General features: G+C 42.8%; 1 protein-coding gene across 1 annotated transcript in view; it reads left to right on the plus strand.

The window, feature by feature from the left end:
• The window catches only part of CFL2 (cofilin 2), a 54908-nt gene that overhangs the window by 10830 nt on the left and 24786 nt on the right, over nucleotides 1-19292 (plus strand). Inside the window, exon 2 of the mRNA XM_044272482.1 lies at nucleotides 16941-17248. Within this exon, the coding sequence (XP_044128417.1) occupies nucleotides 16941-17248 (308 nt within the window). The remainder of the gene's footprint in view (nucleotides 1-16940; nucleotides 17249-19292) is intronic.

The raw sequence follows: 19292 nt of genomic DNA on the forward strand, positions 1-19292 counted from the left end.
ATGTGTTCAGTTTTTTTTGTGGACCTATTGACTTGAATGGAGCCACAGAACGTGATTTGCGGGCAATAATAGGACATGGTCTATCTTTAAACGGAAATACGGAAACGGAATGCATATGGAGTACATTCCGTTTTTTTTGCGGAACCATTGAAATAAATGGTTATATACGGACCGTATACGGAACGCAAAAAACGGACCGCAAAACGGAAAAAAAAAAGGTCTTGTGAAAGAGGCCTAGATTGTGGGGACAGATTCCCTTGAAAACATAAAACTTTTGGGCTGGAAAACCCCTTTAATGAAAACGATGTTATCAGTGGTTCTATGGTGAAGTTAAGGTCATATCAAGCTATTTTATTCCCAATTTTCAGCCGCATTCTTTCCATTGTTTTCATTTTTAAAATCAGCAAGTTACTAACTCGCAAACGGTAGTGTGAAAGTAGCTTTAGTTGCCCATGCCAAAAATCTGATTCCACCTTTCATTTTTTGGAGCTCCTTTGGAATAAAATGGGAGTGGAGGCCGCACTGGCCACCAATGATGGGGGAAGGTGATTTTAATTAGGGGGGGGGAGAGGGGAGGCCGCACTGGCCACCAATGATGGGGGAAGGTGATTTTAATTAGGGGGGGGAGAGGGGAGGCCGCACTGGCCACCAATGATGGGGGAAGGTGATTTTAACTAGGGGGGGAGAGGGGAGGCCGCACTGAGACAACCCCCGTAACAATCTAGAATGGTTTCTTTGGCGGTCCTGGGCTACTTCTTATTATAACAGGCTAAGGGTACTTTCACACTTGCGGCAGAGAGATCCGGCAAGCAGTTCCGTCACCGGAACTGCCTGCCGGATGTGGCAAAACGTATGCCAACTGATGGCATTAGTAAGACTGATCAGGATCCTTATCAGTCGAAAAAATGCATTGAAATGCCGGATCCGTCTTTCCGGTGTCATCCGGCAAAACGGATCCGGCATTTATTTTTTCACCTTTTTTTCAGTCTGCGCATGAGCAGACTGGAAGGACGGATCCGGCATTCCGGTATTCTGAATGCCGGATTCGGCAGTAATACATTCCTATGGGAAAAAATGCCGGATCCGGCTCAGTGCATATGCAAAGGTCCTCAGTATCTACAACCTGGAAAATTCCTTTAAAGAGCTTTCCTTGAATTAAATATTGATGACCTATCCTTGTTTGCTTGGTGGAGTCTGAACCCTGAGATCTCTGTAAATCATCATGGGCCTTTCATTATTTACAGGCACCAAACATATACAAGTATAGATTTGCCTGATACTGCAGCTCATTGCCATTCAAGTGAATGGGAGTAAACTGCAATACAAGTCACAGCATTCCAAATGCAGAGGCTACTGTATCTACATAAATGATGTGGCTGCGGAACCAGCTGGAGGAAAGGGAATCAAACACCTGGAAAACCCCTTTAATAATCCCAGTATAAGGGCTTGTTCACACGAACGTGTGAAGCCTGTGCCTGTGCTGTGGACTGCAAATTGCTGTTCTGCCAAAAGAAAGAGCAAGTTCTATCTTTTTGCGGTACGGAAGCACGGAACGGAACCCCAGAAAGCACTCAGTAGTGCTTCCGTAGTGTTCCATTCCATTCTTCCATTCCACACTGTTCCGCATCTCTAATTTGCAGACCCATTGAAATGAATGGCCACGGAACGGTGCGGTTTATTGCGGATTCACAAATGTGGTCCGCAGTACGGCAACGGGCATCAGACATTCGTGTGAACGAGCCCTAACTGTAATATGACTAAGAGTTTCATTATGTTCTAAACTGCTAACTGATAATCCCTCCAGATATGGAGAATGAAATCATAAAATTCCTTGAGAATGTCATTCTAAATATATGTCCTCTACCAAACAGGACACAATCCCATGCACTAAAAAACTAAACGGAATATATATTTATTTATTTTACACACAATTAATGATAATAGCGAATTCATGTGAAGGCAACTGAAACCATTCCACAATTTTTGTTCTATCAAAAGGAGCAAGTCCCTATACAACACATTTATTAGGACTAGCGTTTTATACGCCGGTCTTAATAAGGCCCTGGACTGTTGGTGGATCTGATGAAGTTATGTAGAGGCACAGGCCTCTAACTAACTTTGGCCGATCCACCGCAGCTTCTAAGGGTCCATTCACACGTCCGCAATTTCGTTCTGCATTTTGCGGAACTGAATTGCGGACTCATTAATTTCTATAGGGCTGCATGATGTGCTGCCCGGATCCGGAATTGCGGATCCACACTTCCGGGTCTGCAATTCTGTTCCCGAAAAAAAACGTTCGTGTGCAGGAGGCCTAAGGGAGGATCTGTCCTTGATGAGGAATTACCTACACAAAATTGTTGAAAGAACCACTGAAGTGGAAAGAAGGGTGTCAGACCTGGAAGATGTAACAGGGCCTCTCAAAATGGCGGCCAAGACAACAGCTCGAGATATAGATGCTTTGTTTCCCAAGACAGATGACTTGGAGAATAGGTTGTGGCGCAATAACATCTGAATTGTAGGTGTTCCTGAGAAGGTGGAAGGTGTGAATGCCACTGACTATATAGAGATATGGATATCTCAAAAGTTTCAAGACAAGGGACTATCACCCCTAAATGCTGTGGAAAGGGCACACAGAGTCCCCACCAGACCGCTTCCCCATGGTAGACCACCACATCCGATTTTAGCTAAAACACTTCATCATAAGGACAGGGACACCATACTGAGACGAGCACGAGACCATCCGGATTTATCCATTAATGGTATCCAGATATCATTCTTTCCGAACTATTCCCCTGAAGTCCAGAAAAAAGGGCTCGTTTTATGGACATTAAACGGGGATTGCGACACCTTCAAATACCATACTCCATGTTATTTCCAGCGAAATTGAGAGTAGCAGCTATGGGAAATACGCAGTTTTTCGAAGATCCGGAAGACGCACTGAAGCGGTTGGATCTGCATGAGAATCAGCTGAAAACGAAGGACGTCGGCACATGAAGTACACTCCTGATCAAAAGTTTAAGACCACTTAAAAAATGGCAAAAAAATCATATTTAGCATGGCTGGATCTTAACAAGGTTCCAAGTAGAGCTTCAACATGCAACAAGAAGAAATGGGAGTAAGACAAAATATTTTTTGAGCATTCAATTTAATGAAAACAACGAATAAACTGAAAACAGGCTGTTTTTCAGCTGATCAAAATTTTAGGACCACATGCCTTTAAAAGGCCAAATCTGTGCAAAGATGTGGATTCAATGTCATTTTCTGTCAGGTAGTCACACGTTGTGATACCAAAGGCAAAAAAAACTCTCCCTTTTTGAACGTGGTCGGGTTGTTGAACTGCATAAGCAGGGTCTCTCGCAGCGCGCCATCGCTGCTGAGGTGGGACGCAGTAAGACAGTCATTTGGAATTTCTTAAATGATCCTGAGGGTTATGGAACAAAAAAGTCAAGTGGAAGGCCCAAAAAAATGTCACCAGCACTGAGCCAGAGGATCCAATTGGCTTTCCGTCAAGACACTGGCCGATCCTCGACCCAAATTAAGGCCCTTACTGGTGCTGACTGCAGCCCCATACCCATCAGACGCCATCTGAGACTGAAGGGCTTCAAAAACAAAAAACGTCTTCAAAGACCTTGTCTCCTTGAACGCCACAGAACTGCTCGTTTGGACTTTGCAAGAGAGCACCAAACATGGGACATTCAAAGGTGGAAGAAAGTTTTTTTCTCTGATGAGAATTTTTTTTACCTTGATGGTCCTGATGGTTTCCAACGTTACTGGCATGACAAGCAGATCCCACCTGAGATGTTTTCTACGCGCCACAGTGGAGGGGGTGCCATAATGGTCTGGGGTGCTTTTTCCTTCAGTGGAACAATGGAGCTTCAGGAAGTGCAGGGGCGTCAAACGGCCGCTGGCTATGTCCAGATGTTGCAGAGAGCATTCCTCATGACTGAGGGCCCTAGTCTGTGTGGTAACGACTGGGTTTTTCAACAGGACAACGCTACAGTACACAATGCCCGCAGGACAAGGGACTTCGTCCAGGAGAATAACATCACTCTTTTGGCCCATCCTGCGTGTTCCCCTGATCTAAATCCAATTGAGAACCTTTGGGGATGGATGGCAAGGGAAGTTTACAAAAATGGACAACCGTTCCAGACAGTAGATGGGCTTCGTGCGGCCGTCTTCACCACTTGGAGAAATGTTCCCACTCACCTCATGGAAACGCTTGCATCAAGCATGCCAAAACTAATTTTTGAAGTGATAAACAATAACGGCTGAGCTACTCATTACTGAGTTCATGTTTGGAAGTTAGATTTCTGTTTTGGGGGGTTTCGTTTTTTTTGGGAGGTGTGGTCCTAAACTTTTGATCAGCTGAAAAACAGCCTGTTTCAGTTTATTTGTTGTTTTCATTAAATTGTATGCTCAAAAAATGTTTTGTCTCACTCCCATTTCTTCTTGTTGCATGTTGAAGCTCTACTTGGAACCTTGTTAAGATCCAGCCATGCTAAATATGATTTTTTGCCATTTTTCAAGTGGTCTTAAACTTTTGATCAGGACTATATACCAGACTGGGAGGAACAGTTGTTCTGACACTATAATGTTCTTCCCCCTGACGGGGTGTTTGAGTTGTTATATTTCCTTCTTCTCCCCCATTCTCTACCTAGTTCCTCATGTTATAGTTGGGAGGGGAGGAACATATCGCCATCGGCAGTACGGACCCACAAGAGACTTAATGGTACGTTGGAGAGGTACCTACAGCAGTCTTGGCGCAGGAGTGTGAGTAGCATGTGGACTTTATCAAGAGACTCTAGTCCGTGCATTTGAAAGCACAGGACTGGGCCATGTTGCAGAATATGTTGGGCAAAGGAGTGTGGTTATGCCCATGTTGGGTAATCTATAAGGGCTATTACAGGGCAGATTGTTTGAAATGTTCTAATTGGGGCCAAACAAAGGTTGGGGGTGATTACTCCAGCATTGGTAAGATCTCAAGGATCGAGCAAAGATCTATAGATATATGGTATGCATGGCTTATGGGGTGGAATTACTGGATTATATTCAGAAATGACTCAAATGACTAAGATAATTAGCTGGAATGTGAGGGGAATGGCCGATGTGGCGAAGCGCCAAAGCATTGGTGGCGGTTTATGTTCCCCCTCCATTCTCTGTGGTTCCTATAAGATTAATAATGGGCCCCTCCTCTCTACATAACATAATGACAGAAGTGGGGCTGTTGGATGTCTGGAGGTTACAGCACCTGGCAGCGCGCATATTCATGTAGTTCTTCCACATACTTTTCATTATCGAGAATCGACCTGGCCCTAGCTAATAGCTGTATGTACCCATTAGTACAATCTGTTGAAAACTTACCTAGATCCATATCAGATCATTCTCCCCTGAAGATTGAAATATCCCTGTCTCCACACTAGGCCGGGAGTCAGGATGCCGAGATGCAACGCTTTTTGGTTGCAGGTCTTGGGTGATATGAAAGATATTGAGGGAGTATTTTCTTTTTAATGCAGGGACAGGCGCGTGATATGGGACACCATGAAAAGCTTCCTGAGAGGGATATTAATCCAGTTTATTTGTAGGCATAGATCAAAATCGAGGGAGGCGGATACTCGTATGCACAAGAAGGTTAAAGAGACAGAGTCAGCATTTGTGCTAGTTCCTTCAGTGCTGTCTAGTATACAGTTGAAAGAAGCGCAGGAAAATCTGAGATCCCACTTGCTCCAAGAGGCAGACAGAATGATTTTTTTAAGCAGCGTCTCTTTGAAGAAGGGGAAAGAGTAGGGCATTTATTATCAATTATCTCAACAGTGCAGCAAGGATCGACATGTATCACAGAGTTAGTGGATTCTCAAGGACAGAGGAGGACAGGTACTGTGGAAATACTAGATACTCTGGAGGACTTCTACAACTCCTTATAGTCTATTCAGTAGGACTATCAGCTGTGTATCCACCTGACTTCTCCACAACGCAACTGATGGTCCCAACCCCATTTATAAGGCAAGAAATCCCACTTATTAAACCTGACAGGGCACACCTGTTAAGTAAAAACCATTTCAGGTGACTACCTCTTGAAGCTCATCAAGAGAATGCCAAGAGTGTGCAAAGCAGTAATCAAAGCAAAAGGTGGCTCCTTTGAAGAACCTAGAATATGACATATTTTCAGTTGTTTCACACTTTTTTGTTATGTATATAATTCCACATGTGTTAATTCATAGTTTTGATGCCTTCAGTGTGAATCTACAATTGTCATAGTCATGAAAATAAAGAAAACTCTTTGAATGAGAAGGTGTGTCCAAACTTTTGGTCTGTACTGTACCTCTAAGATTTCATGCTCAGAAGATGAGATAGTGGACTTCTTGGAAGGGATTGACTTGCCCAAACTAACTCCAGAGGCAAGAGCATCGTTAAAAGGCCCGATAAGCTTAGACGAACTTGACGAAGCTCTGAAAAGCATGGCCAATGATAAATCTCCAGGCACAGATGGACTCCCTGTGGAAATATATAAAAGGTTTCAAAGGATGTTGCTCCCAGAGTTGCTGAAGGTCTTTCAATATTCTCTAGAGGTGGGGACTCTTCCTGCATCAATGCAGGAAGCACTTATAGTGGTAATACCAAAACACGCTACCAGACTCATATAGGCCTATTTCATTGCTCACGGCTGATGTTAAGATATTGACCAAGGTCTTAGCGATGAGATCGTCTAAAGTGACATCAACCATAATACATCCGGACCAGACTGGCTTTATGCCCCAAAAAGCTACTTCCATTAACAGACGCAGGGTTCTTACCAGTCTGCAGATTGGGGCAGATAATGGTAGTGATAGAGCAGTGTTAGCACTTGACGCAGCAAAGGCCTTAGAGAGTGTGCATTGGAGGTATTTATGGTGTACACTATGCAAAATGGGCTTCGGACAATGTTTTATCAAGTGGGCGCAGGTACTCTACTCAGACCCAAGAGCGCTAATTAGAGCCAATGGAGGGGCATCCTCGATATTTAGGTTAGCTAGAGGGACCTGGCAGGGATGTCCACTGTCCCCTTTGTTATTCGCAATAGTGATTGAACCACTAGCAGCAGCAGTGCGTTGCTCCCCAACAATAAAGGGCTTTCATTATGACCTTATACACAACAAAGTAGCTATGTATGCGGATGACACCTTGCTGTTCCTGGGGAACACGTCAGCGTCTGTCTGAAGTTATGTGTCTGATTGGCCGTTTTGGGAAATTGTCAGGTCTGAATATAAACTGGCATAAATCAGCATTGATGTTTCTGGATGGGCAGACTTCCTCGGTGACTGCTATAGAGAAAAACATACCATGTGTAAACAGCATTAAATATTTGGGGATTAATATCTCACCCAGTCTGTTAGACTTTGAGAAGCTTAATTTAACGCCAATACTCTAAAAATTTCGACAAAAGACCAGGGCATGGTGCAAGTTGATTTTGTCAGTGGTGGGAAGAGTCAATCTCTTAAAGATGATACTGATGCCTCAACTTTTATATGTATTACATAATGCTTCGATATGGATAACAATAGATAGGTTCTAGAAAATCAACTCTATTTTTAGGGAACTGGTGAGGCGGCAGGGTCATCCTAGAATTAAGCTGGAAACATTACACATAAACAGAAAAGAAGCTCCAGCACCAGACGTAGATGTTTCTATAATCCCGGTCTTTATTCACCAAAATATTCCAAGTAGATACAGCAAACAGTGGCACTGGTTCCCACTTACTCCCAGTAGATTTACGCGTTTCGAACAGCAGTGTTCTTAGTCATAATGGGATTATGACTAAGAACACTGCTGTATCTACTTGGAATATTTTGGTGAATAAAGACCGGATTATTGAAACGTCTATGTCTGGTGCTGGAGCTTCTTTTCTGTTTATGTGGATCTACATTGGGACTGGCTTGGGTCCGCCCCGTGCACCGTCACATAGGATGCTATAGGTGAGCTAGCTGTAACCTTTTTTGTCTGGAAACATTACAGTATGCGAAATCGACTGGGGGATAGGCACTACCTAACCCGTGGATATATTATCTAGCGGCACAATGTCAGTACTTCAGGGGTTTAATAGATCCAGACATAAGTGACATGATGGGTCGGATACTACGACAAAAGCTAGGAGGGAAAGAACTTATGTGGTTGCTGCAGGAGTCAGGAGTGCCACTAGTGGATGAACGGTCTCCGCTAATATGACTCATAAGGAAAGTATGGGAAAAGGTCAAACAAATGAGAGGTATCACGGGCACTACAGAGTATACTCCCTTATGGCACAATCGTATGCTTCCTGAATTTTTACCCCTGAAGGGGTTCCAATGTTGGCAAAACAAAGGAGTGACTAGAATAGGTAATTTATTAAACAAGGATATAGCTAGAGCATTTACGAACATACAGGAGGTCTACAATATACCAAGAGAGAACTTCTACCAATATTTGCAAATAGGACCACGCATATACCTGTCTAAAACTGGTAGTGTCGTGAGCTCTAGAGATGCCACTCTTCACTTAATAAGCTCGGAAGGGGACAAAAAAACGAGATTTTTGTGGACTCATCTGTAAAATCTCTTTCTCGCTTAGTTTATGGGGGACACAGGACCATGGGTATAGCTGCTGCTGCCACTAGGAGGCGACACTAGGCTGAAAACTTTTAGCGCCTCCTCTGCCGGCTATACCTCCTCCAGCCTTGAAAGAGCATACCAGTTTGTGCCCAAGCAGTAGGAGTAGGAGAAAAACATACATGAAACAAACCATAACATGACTAATGCTAGTAGGACCGAATCCGAACTGAGGACCCTACCGGCAAACTAACCACTATCACCTGCGGCAATATTAGAAAACAATGCGTGGGAGCTGTGTCTCCCAATGAACTAAGTGAGAAAGAGATTTTACAGGGGAGTCCACAAAAATCTTGTTATCTCGCTCGTATCATTGGGGGGACAGGACCGTGGGGCGTTCCAAAGCAGTCCATGGGGAGGGAAGAACCACGCGCCCATGGAAAACATCCTCGCGGAAGCTTAAAGAGGACCTTTCACCTTGAAAAACATTGTGAACGAAGTATGCTGCCATGGAGAGGGGTGCCCGGGGATCTCACTGCACTTACTATTATCCCCGGGCGCCGCTCCGTTCTCCCGTTATGCCGTCCGGTATGTTCACTCTCTAAGTTATAGTAGGCGGTGTCTGCCCTTGTCCTGTGAGCTGTGCGCTGCGATTGGCCAGCGCTGCAGCCTAGGAGAAGGAGACGCCCACAGGACAAGGGCAGACACCGCCTACTATAACTTAGAGAGTAAACATACCGGAGGGCATAACGGGAGAACGGAGCAGTGCCCGGGGATAATAGTAAGTGCAGTGAGATCCCCGGGCGCTGCTCTCCATGGCAGCATACTTCGTTCACAATGTTTTTCAAGGTGAAAGGTCCTCTTTAAGACACTGCTGTCTACAAGACCTTGCGGCCCAGAGCAGCGTCCGCTGATGCAAAAGTATGCACCTGGTAAAACTTGGTGAATGTGTGCAAGGAAGACCAAGTCGCTGCCTTACACAGCTGTGAGGCGGAAGCATGGTGGAAACGAGCACAAGAAGCCCCCGCCGCCCTGGTCAAGTGGGCCATGATACCGAGGGGTGGTGCCCTGCCCCAGGAGCACTATGCCTCAGCAATTGGCATACAAATCTACCTGGCAATAGTCACCTTGGAGGCTGCCAAGCCTTTGCGAGGACCTTCAGGAATAACGAATAGAGAGTCCATACGGCAAAACGAACTAGAAATGGATAAGTAAATTCTCAGAGCACGAACCACATCCAGCTGATAGAGAGCTCGCTCCCTAGGATGTGAGGGAGAGGGGCAGAATGAAGGGAGAACAATGTCTTTGTTGACATGGAAGGCAGAGACTACCTACGGATGAAAAGAAGATATCGGGCGGAGCACTGCCTTATCTTGGTGCAGAATAAGAAAGGGCTCCTTACAAGAAAGCGCTGCTAATTCTGAAACGTGCCTGATGGATGTGATTGCCACCAGAAATGCAACCTTCCAGGAAAGAATAGGGAGGGAAACTGCGTCTAGAGGCTCAAATGGAGCAAATTGGAGGGAACCAAGGACAACGATCAAGTCCCAAAAGGGCAAAGGGGACGATAAGGAGGGACGGTGTGACCCACCCCTTGTAGAAAGGTCTTAACCAAGGCCTGTTTTTCTAGAGGATGCTGGAAAAATTTTTACAGCACCGACGCCTGTCCCTTTAAAAAACTAAGAGCAAGACCCAAATCCAGACCCGATTGCAGAAGGGAAAGGATAGTGGGAAGAGAGAAACGTAGCGGAGGAAGGTTACGTTCCGCACAGAAGCGCAGAAAAGACCTCAAAGTTCTATAATAAATTTTGGACAACGCTGGTTTCCTGGCCTTAATCATGGTGTGGATAACCTGGTCAGGGAAACCTTGCTGCTTCAGAATGGTGGTTTCAACAGTCACACCGTCAAACGTAGCGACTCTAAATGCTGGTGGAAGACAAGTCCCTAAGAGAGGAAATCGACTCTGGGCGGAAGAGGCCACGGCATGTCTCCTAGAAGAAGGATGATATCGGTGTACCACGTGCGATGGGGCCAATCCGATGAGATGCCCTCCATCCTGATTCTGCGCAGGAATACGTACAATAGAGAGAATCCGTCCCATGGTGCCACCAGTGTGTCTATGGCGCATGCCCGGGGATCTCTTGTTCGAGAGAAGAAGGTGGGGAGTTTGTGGTTGAGTCTGGATGCCATTAAGTTCACGTCCGGTTGGCCCCAATGGAGACAGATAGAGTCGAACACCTCCGGGTGCAGAGACCACTCTCCCGGGTCCACGGTCGTCCGTCTGAGGAGATCTGCCATGCAATTCTCCACTCCCGGAAAGTAGACCGCCGATAGAGCTGGTACATGTGTCTCTGCCCACTGCAGGATTTTGGCCGACTCCTCCATCACTGCTTGACTGCAGGTTCCCCCTTGGCGATTGATGTAAGCTGCCCTGTAAGCAGGGAGGTCTGCTTTCTATGACACCAAGTTAAAAACTGGTATGCTATCTCCAGGCTAGATGGGGTATAGCCAGCACAGGAGGAGCTAACACTTTTCAGCTTAGTGTCGCCTTCTATTGGCGGCAGCAGCTATACCCATGGTCCTGTGTCCCCCAATGATACGAGCGAGAAAGGAATAATATCTACAATATACCAAATGCTCCTAGATAAGTTTCTGGAATCTTACCCACAATCCAGAATTAAAGCATGGGAGAGAGATGTAGGGGAGATAACTAAGGAACAATACGAAGACATCTTAGAGGCAGTACCGAAATCATCCTTAAAGGGAACCTGTGATCAACTTTATGCTAACCTCACTGAGGGCAGCATAAAATAGTGACAGAAATGCTGATTTCTGCGGTGTGTCACTCATGAGCTAAAAGTAAGTGGTTGCTGAGAACCAACATCATAATCATTGCAGACCGGGCGTTGAAAAGAGTCAAATCTACCTGAGAAGAGTCATGGTTATTCCTAATCTCCTGCTCTCTCCCCATCTGCTGATGATTGGCAGTTCTCTCCTAGAGAGAAAGGGAGAAAACTAGGTAGAAGACTGTCAATCATCAGCAGGTGGGCAGGGAGAGCAAGAATTCATGAATAACCAGGACTCTTCTCAGGTGGCCAGGACTCTTTTCCAGGCCAAGTCTGCAATGATTGTGATGTTGGTTCTCAGCAATGACTTAGTTTTAACTTTTAAATGACAGACCGCTGAAATCAACTCACCTGTCTCTACTTTATGCTGCCATTAGTATGGGTAGCATAAAGTTGATGACAGGTTCCCTTTAAATGAACACGGGAAACTATCACAGTTGTATATCATACACAGGGTCTACAAAACTCCAGTGTTTTTACATCGCATAGGCGTCAGAGCAGATGCAAAATGCCCAGGATGCAAGAAAAAACCAGCAAAAGCGATATTCTTGAAAAGGGGCTATCCTCATAAATTCGATAAGCTATGGAGTCTTTGGATGGGAGTGCGGGAGGGGAGGTGGGGCATGGGGAAGTGGAGTATAACTACAGAAAGAGAGGGTGTCATGGAGGGGTGGTTGGATTAATTGTCATAATTACATCTGTAATTGCTCATAGGACTTGTAGTAGAAGTTCTATTATGATTGTATTGTTAACATAAGAAGACACTACTTGTACTGGTTATACCAACTGTATTTTATTGAGCTATAAATTACAATAAAAATGATCTGATAAAAAAAAAAGACAAATACACATACAGAATTGTAGGCAAAATAGAAGGATTATCCCTGACCAGGAGCGAAGCTGTAGGGGTAGCAGGGGAAGTGGCTGCTTTGGGGCCTGAACTCAGAAGGAGTCCATCCAGGAGAAGAACTAAAAGATTTTATTGTCAGTGCCCCCTCAACAGTATTATACAATGACATGATATACAGTAACACTGTAGGAAACAGATGGATCTGCTGCCGGGCCTTGTCTGACTAGCCACTGGAGTGGGAGTTGCAAATTTGTTGGAGAAAGGGGGAGGGGAGGGGGGCTAGTCCGTTCAAAAATTAGCTGTGGGGCCCAGTCATTTCTAGTTACGCCACTGTATGTGGCCAGCAGATAATGTGACAATTTACTGTATTTTTACTGTAGATTTAATTAAGAATGTTTTTCAATGTTTCCGCATAGTGAGAGCGATGGCACAGGGACAATTCTTTCACTGTGATCCACTGTGAGGGTCCATTTGGATTACTTATATTTCTGTCAGTGATTATTGTCAGACAGCTACTTCTTGCTCTGAAAATAGAAAGCAGGACTCAGAGGAGGGGGGAGTGTGACTGCACATGTACACTATTTGTAGTCGAAGACTTCCAGATAAAGCCATTGGCGAAATGCACGTCAGGAGTGGTGGGTGAGCCGTGTAGCTACTTGTGCTATGTAGGGCTCCTAGTGGCCCCCTGCAGTGCGTTACCTTTGGCATTTGTCTTTACTACTATTGATTGATTAGATTTAGTGATCTACATGTTGTAAACAGGTTCACCCTCTGTATCTTATGTGAGTTTATTAAATATTTTTTAACATGAATTTCTAATAAAGGCTGTATTTTATCATGGTATCTTGGATCTAGTACCTTTTGTCTAGTGATATATATTTGTAGTCTGTAACCATGGAGTAGCAGAAACATCATCTTGGTGCACATAAGTCTGAATAGGAGCTGTGCATACACATCAAATACTAGGATATGTTTAAGAAAGACTATATACAAATTGTCCTTTCTTTTACTATACATGCACTGGGGGCAAACAACACTTTAATCAAAGGTGTAACTTTTACTAGTTATACCAGTCTACATTTACACTATCTATACAATGAGTAAATCTGCATCATTGCGTGTGTGGACCTCTCATCATTGCCAGTGTATGAGGGGACTTGTATAACAAACTCTTTGTAAAACATCAAGTAATTGTGTCCATTCTGTTTCGTACCAAATGTGTATCTATGATACAGACTGTACACAGCTTGCAATAGAGCACAAAAGAGATATTTAAACATTTCACTTACTCAATCTACAGCACAGCAACAAGTAGACATGTTATAAGAGCTACTCTAATCTTGACCATGTGCTAGAAGTGTGTGTGGATTCTCATTTGGCAATGGTTGTCAAGAGGGGGGTACTATGGCTTAGACGCTAGTATGTCAGCCAATGCTAAACAAACATGATATATTGCCATCAGCTGATTGACTGGAGGAGCCAGTAGATAAAGTTGATGTGCAAAGAAGCCAAAATAAAACTGGAGCTAGACTGTGACAGCATAAAACGTGGGCGAAAGAACAATATGAAAGTCAGAGGACCCAGAAAAGTAAAGCTGGGAATATAGTGTCACAAACAGGCATCTACATATTCCTATTCACATTCATTTACCAGAACATGTGTGTTCCAGTTTTAGCAAATAAATGTTATTCTTTGTATAGTAAAGTATAATAGATTTTGAAAAGTTATATAATTTTTAAATATACTTTCTGTATTGATTCCGCAGAGTTTTCAAGCCCTCTGCTCACTCTCATCACTTCATAGCATCCTTTGTTGGTCACACAATGCCTAAACGGTCAAGGCGTTAAAGGGGTTTCCAGGACTTAAAATCCACTGAATAGGTCATCAATATCAGATCGATAGGGGTTTGGCACCACTGCTGATGAGCTGTTAGAAGGGTTTTCAGTGCTTGGACCTCTTCATTGTAAACCAAGTCCCTTCCAACAGCTGATTGGTGGGGGTGCCAGAGGTTGGACACCTACTGATCTAATATTGATGTCCCATCTTGAGGATGGGTTATCAACATTTAAGTGCTGTTGGTCCATTGCTCCTGGGCTCAATGGGGAATTGCATGTTAGTATTATTTAGCATTGTGTGGCAGTATTATGCTATAAATATTTGTTAAAGGGCATCTGTCAGCAGATTTGTACCTATGACACTGGCTGACCTGTTACATGTGCACTTGGCAGCTCAAGGCATCTGTGTTGGTCCCATGTTCACGTGTGCCCGCTGAGAAAAATGATGTTTTAATATATGCAAATGAGCCTATAGGAGCAACGGAGGCGTTACCATTACACCGAAAGGCTCTGCTCTTTCTGCTGCTGCGCCCCCTCCACTTTGATTGACAGGGCCAGGTGATGATGTTGTCACTGCCTGGTGCTGTCAAAGTGCAGACGGCTCGAGCAGAGCCTCTAGGGGTAACAGCTACGCCTCCCCGTTGCTCCTAGAAGATCATTTGCATATAATAAAACATAATTTTTCTCAGGTCCTGAGTAGAGAAGTGCCTTCCTTTTGTGTATTAATGTAAGTTGGCACACAATATACAGGGGCATGATAATGAATAGAGTATAAACAAGACAGGCAAACCTGGTAGGCAAAGGAAAAAATATATGGGAAAATTCCCTGTGCTATCACACTGCTAGACGATCAGGAGACTTGCGCTATGTACTCAGTGTACATAGTGCAAAAATGTCTGACAATGATTTACGAATGAAAGGAGGAAGAGAATGCTCACCCAAAATGTCAAAGTCTCCCGATCAGAGCAGTGTAGAGATCTTTGGGCCTAGCCATTCAAAGAAAGGTAGGTAAATCCAGTTCTCCTTCAAAACCTCTACTACTACTACTATACTACTCTATTATAAAAATGGAAAAAAAAGTCTGCTTTCGCAGTATATAGAGCATAAAGAGTCTTCGCAAAGCTCTAACTGAGCAATGTTAACGAGAGTCTGTTTTTAGTCTTCTGTTCTACCGAGCGCTGAAGAGGCCAGTGTGTAACATGCAGAGGCTTCCAGCCTCTTCTTTTCTCTACCCCAGTCCCTGACTATGTACTTCTGCCCTTACGATCGCAGCCCATCGCCCAAAACAGAACAGGGGCACAGCGCTCCAAAACAGCAGTGTATTAGTGAAAAAAATAAATTGGGATATGACATCTAGTAAATTAGTGATATGACATGCCCTACAGTGCCAGGTATTGATATTGTAATGTCAGAACCTATAAAAGGTCATCTTTAAGTACTACAAAAATGTGTCATATCCCTGTGATTACACTGTTAAAAAACCCCTGAAACAACAGTTATATTTTAACTTTTTTCCATGTTATAATTAAAGGGACATACCAATTACATATAGGAAGTCATAAAGTTTTGCAATATACATATATTTACATTTTTGCATGCATATCTTTCTTATATTAGACATTTGACCCCATATATGCAGTAGAATGGTACAACCCATGTATCAGTTCTATATAATATATCCATGGCTTAACTGAAACATGGCATCAGTTATGTGATACTCTTCATATCATGTAATCTCTAACATTCATTAAGCAACAGTGTTACACGACATGCATGAGCTGGGCCTGCACACAGGACACATTCATGTGATAAGTAAATAAGAATAGTGTTGGAATAATTATTTTTATTGTGGTTATTACAGTAACTACGTTACTGTGTGTATTTACATAGCTGCCTGTCTCTAGGTGAGGTTGTAAAATGGCTGCCTGTCTCTAGGTGATGCTGTCCTGTTGTTAATAAAACTTAGTGTAAAAAAACCAACAAAAACAGTCTGTTTCAACACAGACATTGGCAGACGTGATGAGACACTGCTGTAGGTTGTAATATTGCTTATACTGTGAGACAGATTTACTACTAAAATGCACATTGACCTACATGCACCTCCATGTGCCAAAAAATGTTCCACAATTTTAGTACTTTTTTTGTGAAACTACGCCAACTCATAGGTAGCTTAAACATAGATTTTTTTGGCACACAGAGAAAATTCTGGCACATGGATACATTTTTGGTGCACAGATATAATTCTAGTGTAAATCTGGCGCAGTTTTTATGATGCTCCAAATTTACAAAAGGTCCATGCACCAGAATAGTAAATTTGTCCAATATAAAGACTGTGATTCATATTCTTAGTAAATATGCCCCTGCATGTTTTGCTCCTCAATAAACTACTATTTATCTAGATAGATACCTGGGCAGTTAACAGAAAACCATGTCACATGATACTAGTGAGGGTCACATGATGGCTCACATGACTGATGCCATGTTTAGTCCTATGCAGCTCTCCTATGGATACATTTTACAGGACTAAAATGGGCTGTAGCATTTTTTTTTCTTTAGGGAGAGGCTACTGCATGGATATAATAAAGCTCTGCATGCAAAATTTTAAATAAATGCATATTAAAAAAATTGTTCTAAATAAATAAATGTAGTCAAGAAAACCTGAATACCCCTTTAAATAAGGCGTTTTTAAGAAGTGCTGGATTTACCTACCTTTTTTGTAGTGACTGAATTTAGCTTCTTGTCTTCAAACAGCAGTTCCAGAGCACTTGCACGCAGGAACAATCCTGTGCACATGTAGGTTTCATTATTTAAGCAAAGAGGAATTCTAATTTTATATTTTGGTTTTAAACAGGCATCTGGCGTGACAGTAAATGATGAAGTTATCAAAGTTTTCAATCAGATGAAGGTGAGAAAAGCTCAGTCTCCTGAAGAGATAAAGAAAAGGAAGAAGGCTGTACTGTTTTGTCTGAGCCCTGATAAGAAGGAAATAATTGTGGAGGAGGCCAAGCAAATCTTGGTGGGAGACATTGGAAACACAGTTGAGGACCCTTACAGGACCTTTGTCAATCTTCTACCACTTGACGACTGTCGATATGGACTGTATGATGCTACTTATGAGACCAAGGAGTCCAAGAAAGAGGATCTCGTCTTCATTTTCTGGTACATTCCTTAAAATGGTGTGGTAAACAACACTGCAGATGCTCCATCTTATACCTAAACAGTATAATAGCAATATTGGACATGCTGTCTCTGTACCCTTTTTTTATTTCTTGGATGTCCTATATACTTAGACTGCCATATATCGGTTTAGATATCTTTTAGCTAAAATAAAATAGACCCAATTATTCCATCTGGGATTATATATTAATTTAGACAATATTAGTTACAGAATATCCTTTACTTACAGCAATGTCTTGTTTAATATCATTTTTATTATAAATTCAGAACTACCTTCACTGGAATAATTGGAATGCTGCGGCTTCTTCATTATCCCGGTTGACTGATGTCTTTCCAGTCGGGTCTTGTGGAACACTGCACCCACCTGTGTTTTACAATGCTGCTCACTCTCCTTTATGGTCATTACTTGTCAGTAGCACTTATGCAACACAGGTTATATTTTGGTTAACATACTGTATTACGCTTCAAATTAGTCTGCTAATACTAGGGGCTAACATTTTGATGGTGGTTACCAAGTGTTGCATAGCAGCTATAATACTAGTCCTAACTGTGAAGATTGTCCAAAGTGGAGAGACTGCTGCCGTGGAAATGAATTGGTGCAAGAAGTTACACTAGTGCCCCCATGCACGTGTAGTACATTTTTTTCCCTAAAACCAGAAAACCTCTTTAAGGACACAGTCAAATTGGTTCTTCAGGACTCAAGTAGATCTTTAATACCCATTTTCTGAGGGCCATAACTTTATTTTCCTTTGATATTTGTGAGACTACTATGAGGTCTATTTTCTAATAGCACCATGTTAAAAATAATACGTTATCAAAAGTCTTTTTGATTGCTTTTGATACCTTTTATAAAAACAAAACATTTTATTCATTTTTTTTCAACATATTAATAGTATTACAACAACTAGAACAATGCACCGTTACCATTCAAAGTAACATTAACACCAAGTTATAAATAGACTATACCTTTAATTTTTTTAATGGTGTGATGAAAGAAAAACAGCAATTCTTCCCCATTTACAGCGCTCAACATTGTGGCTAAATATACTGAAAGTTTAATAGCTCAGGTTACCGAATTTTTCAAAAAGTTTTGTTTGGACCCGAATGAATCAATTCTACCCAAACTAAATTTGCTCTAATTGCCCTGATTGTTAGATGTTAAATTGTTAGAAATTATTGTCCTCTAGTCTCCTAAGATTCAGAATTTGTTTCAGAAAGATGTTTCCTACATAGCTATGGGTAAACGTATGGTCGACAACATTAAAGGGAGTCTGTCATCAAAGTTTCACCCTTTTAACCCTTCCCATAGCTTTCTAGCAGCCTTACAGTTAATACGGGTGAACGGTGTAGGAATTACAACAGTTTGCATCTGTGCCTCCCACTTGTTAAGGGCCCAAAAGTAACAGGATAATTGGCTTCTCAGCTGTTCCATGGCCAGGTGTGTGTTATCCCCTCATTATCCCAATTACAATGAGAGAAGAACGCACCAGTGAGCTCAGCAACACCAAAAGACCCGGAAGACCACGGAAAACAACTGTGGTGGATGACCGAGGAATTCTTTCCCTGGTGAAGAAAACACCCTTCACAACAGTTGGCCAGATCAAGAACACTCTCCAGGAGGTAGGTGTGTATGTGTCAAAGTCAACAATCAAGAGAAGACTTCACCAGAGTGAATACAGAGGGTTCACCACAAGATGTAAACCATTGGTGAGCCTCAAAAACAGGAAGGCCAGATTAGAGTTTGCCAAACGACATCTAAAAAAGCCTTCACAGTTCTGGAACAACATCCTATGGACAGATGAGACCAAGATCAACTTGTACCAGAGTGATGGGAAGAGAAGAGTATGGAGAAGGAAAGGAACTGCTCATGATCCTAAGTATACCACCTCATCAGTGAAGCATGGTGGTGGTAGTGTCATGGTGTGGGCATGTATGGCTGCCAATGGAACTGGTTCTCTTGTATTTATTGATGATGTGACTGCTGACAAAAGCAGCAGGATGAATTCTGAAGTGTTTCGGCAATATT

The sequence above is a fragment of the Bufo gargarizans genome, chromosome 11 (genome assembly GCF_014858855.1).
Source record: "Bufo gargarizans isolate SCDJY-AF-19 chromosome 11, ASM1485885v1, whole genome shotgun sequence".
In the NCBI taxonomy this organism is placed as follows: Eukaryota; Metazoa; Chordata; class Amphibia; order Anura; family Bufonidae; genus Bufo; species Bufo gargarizans.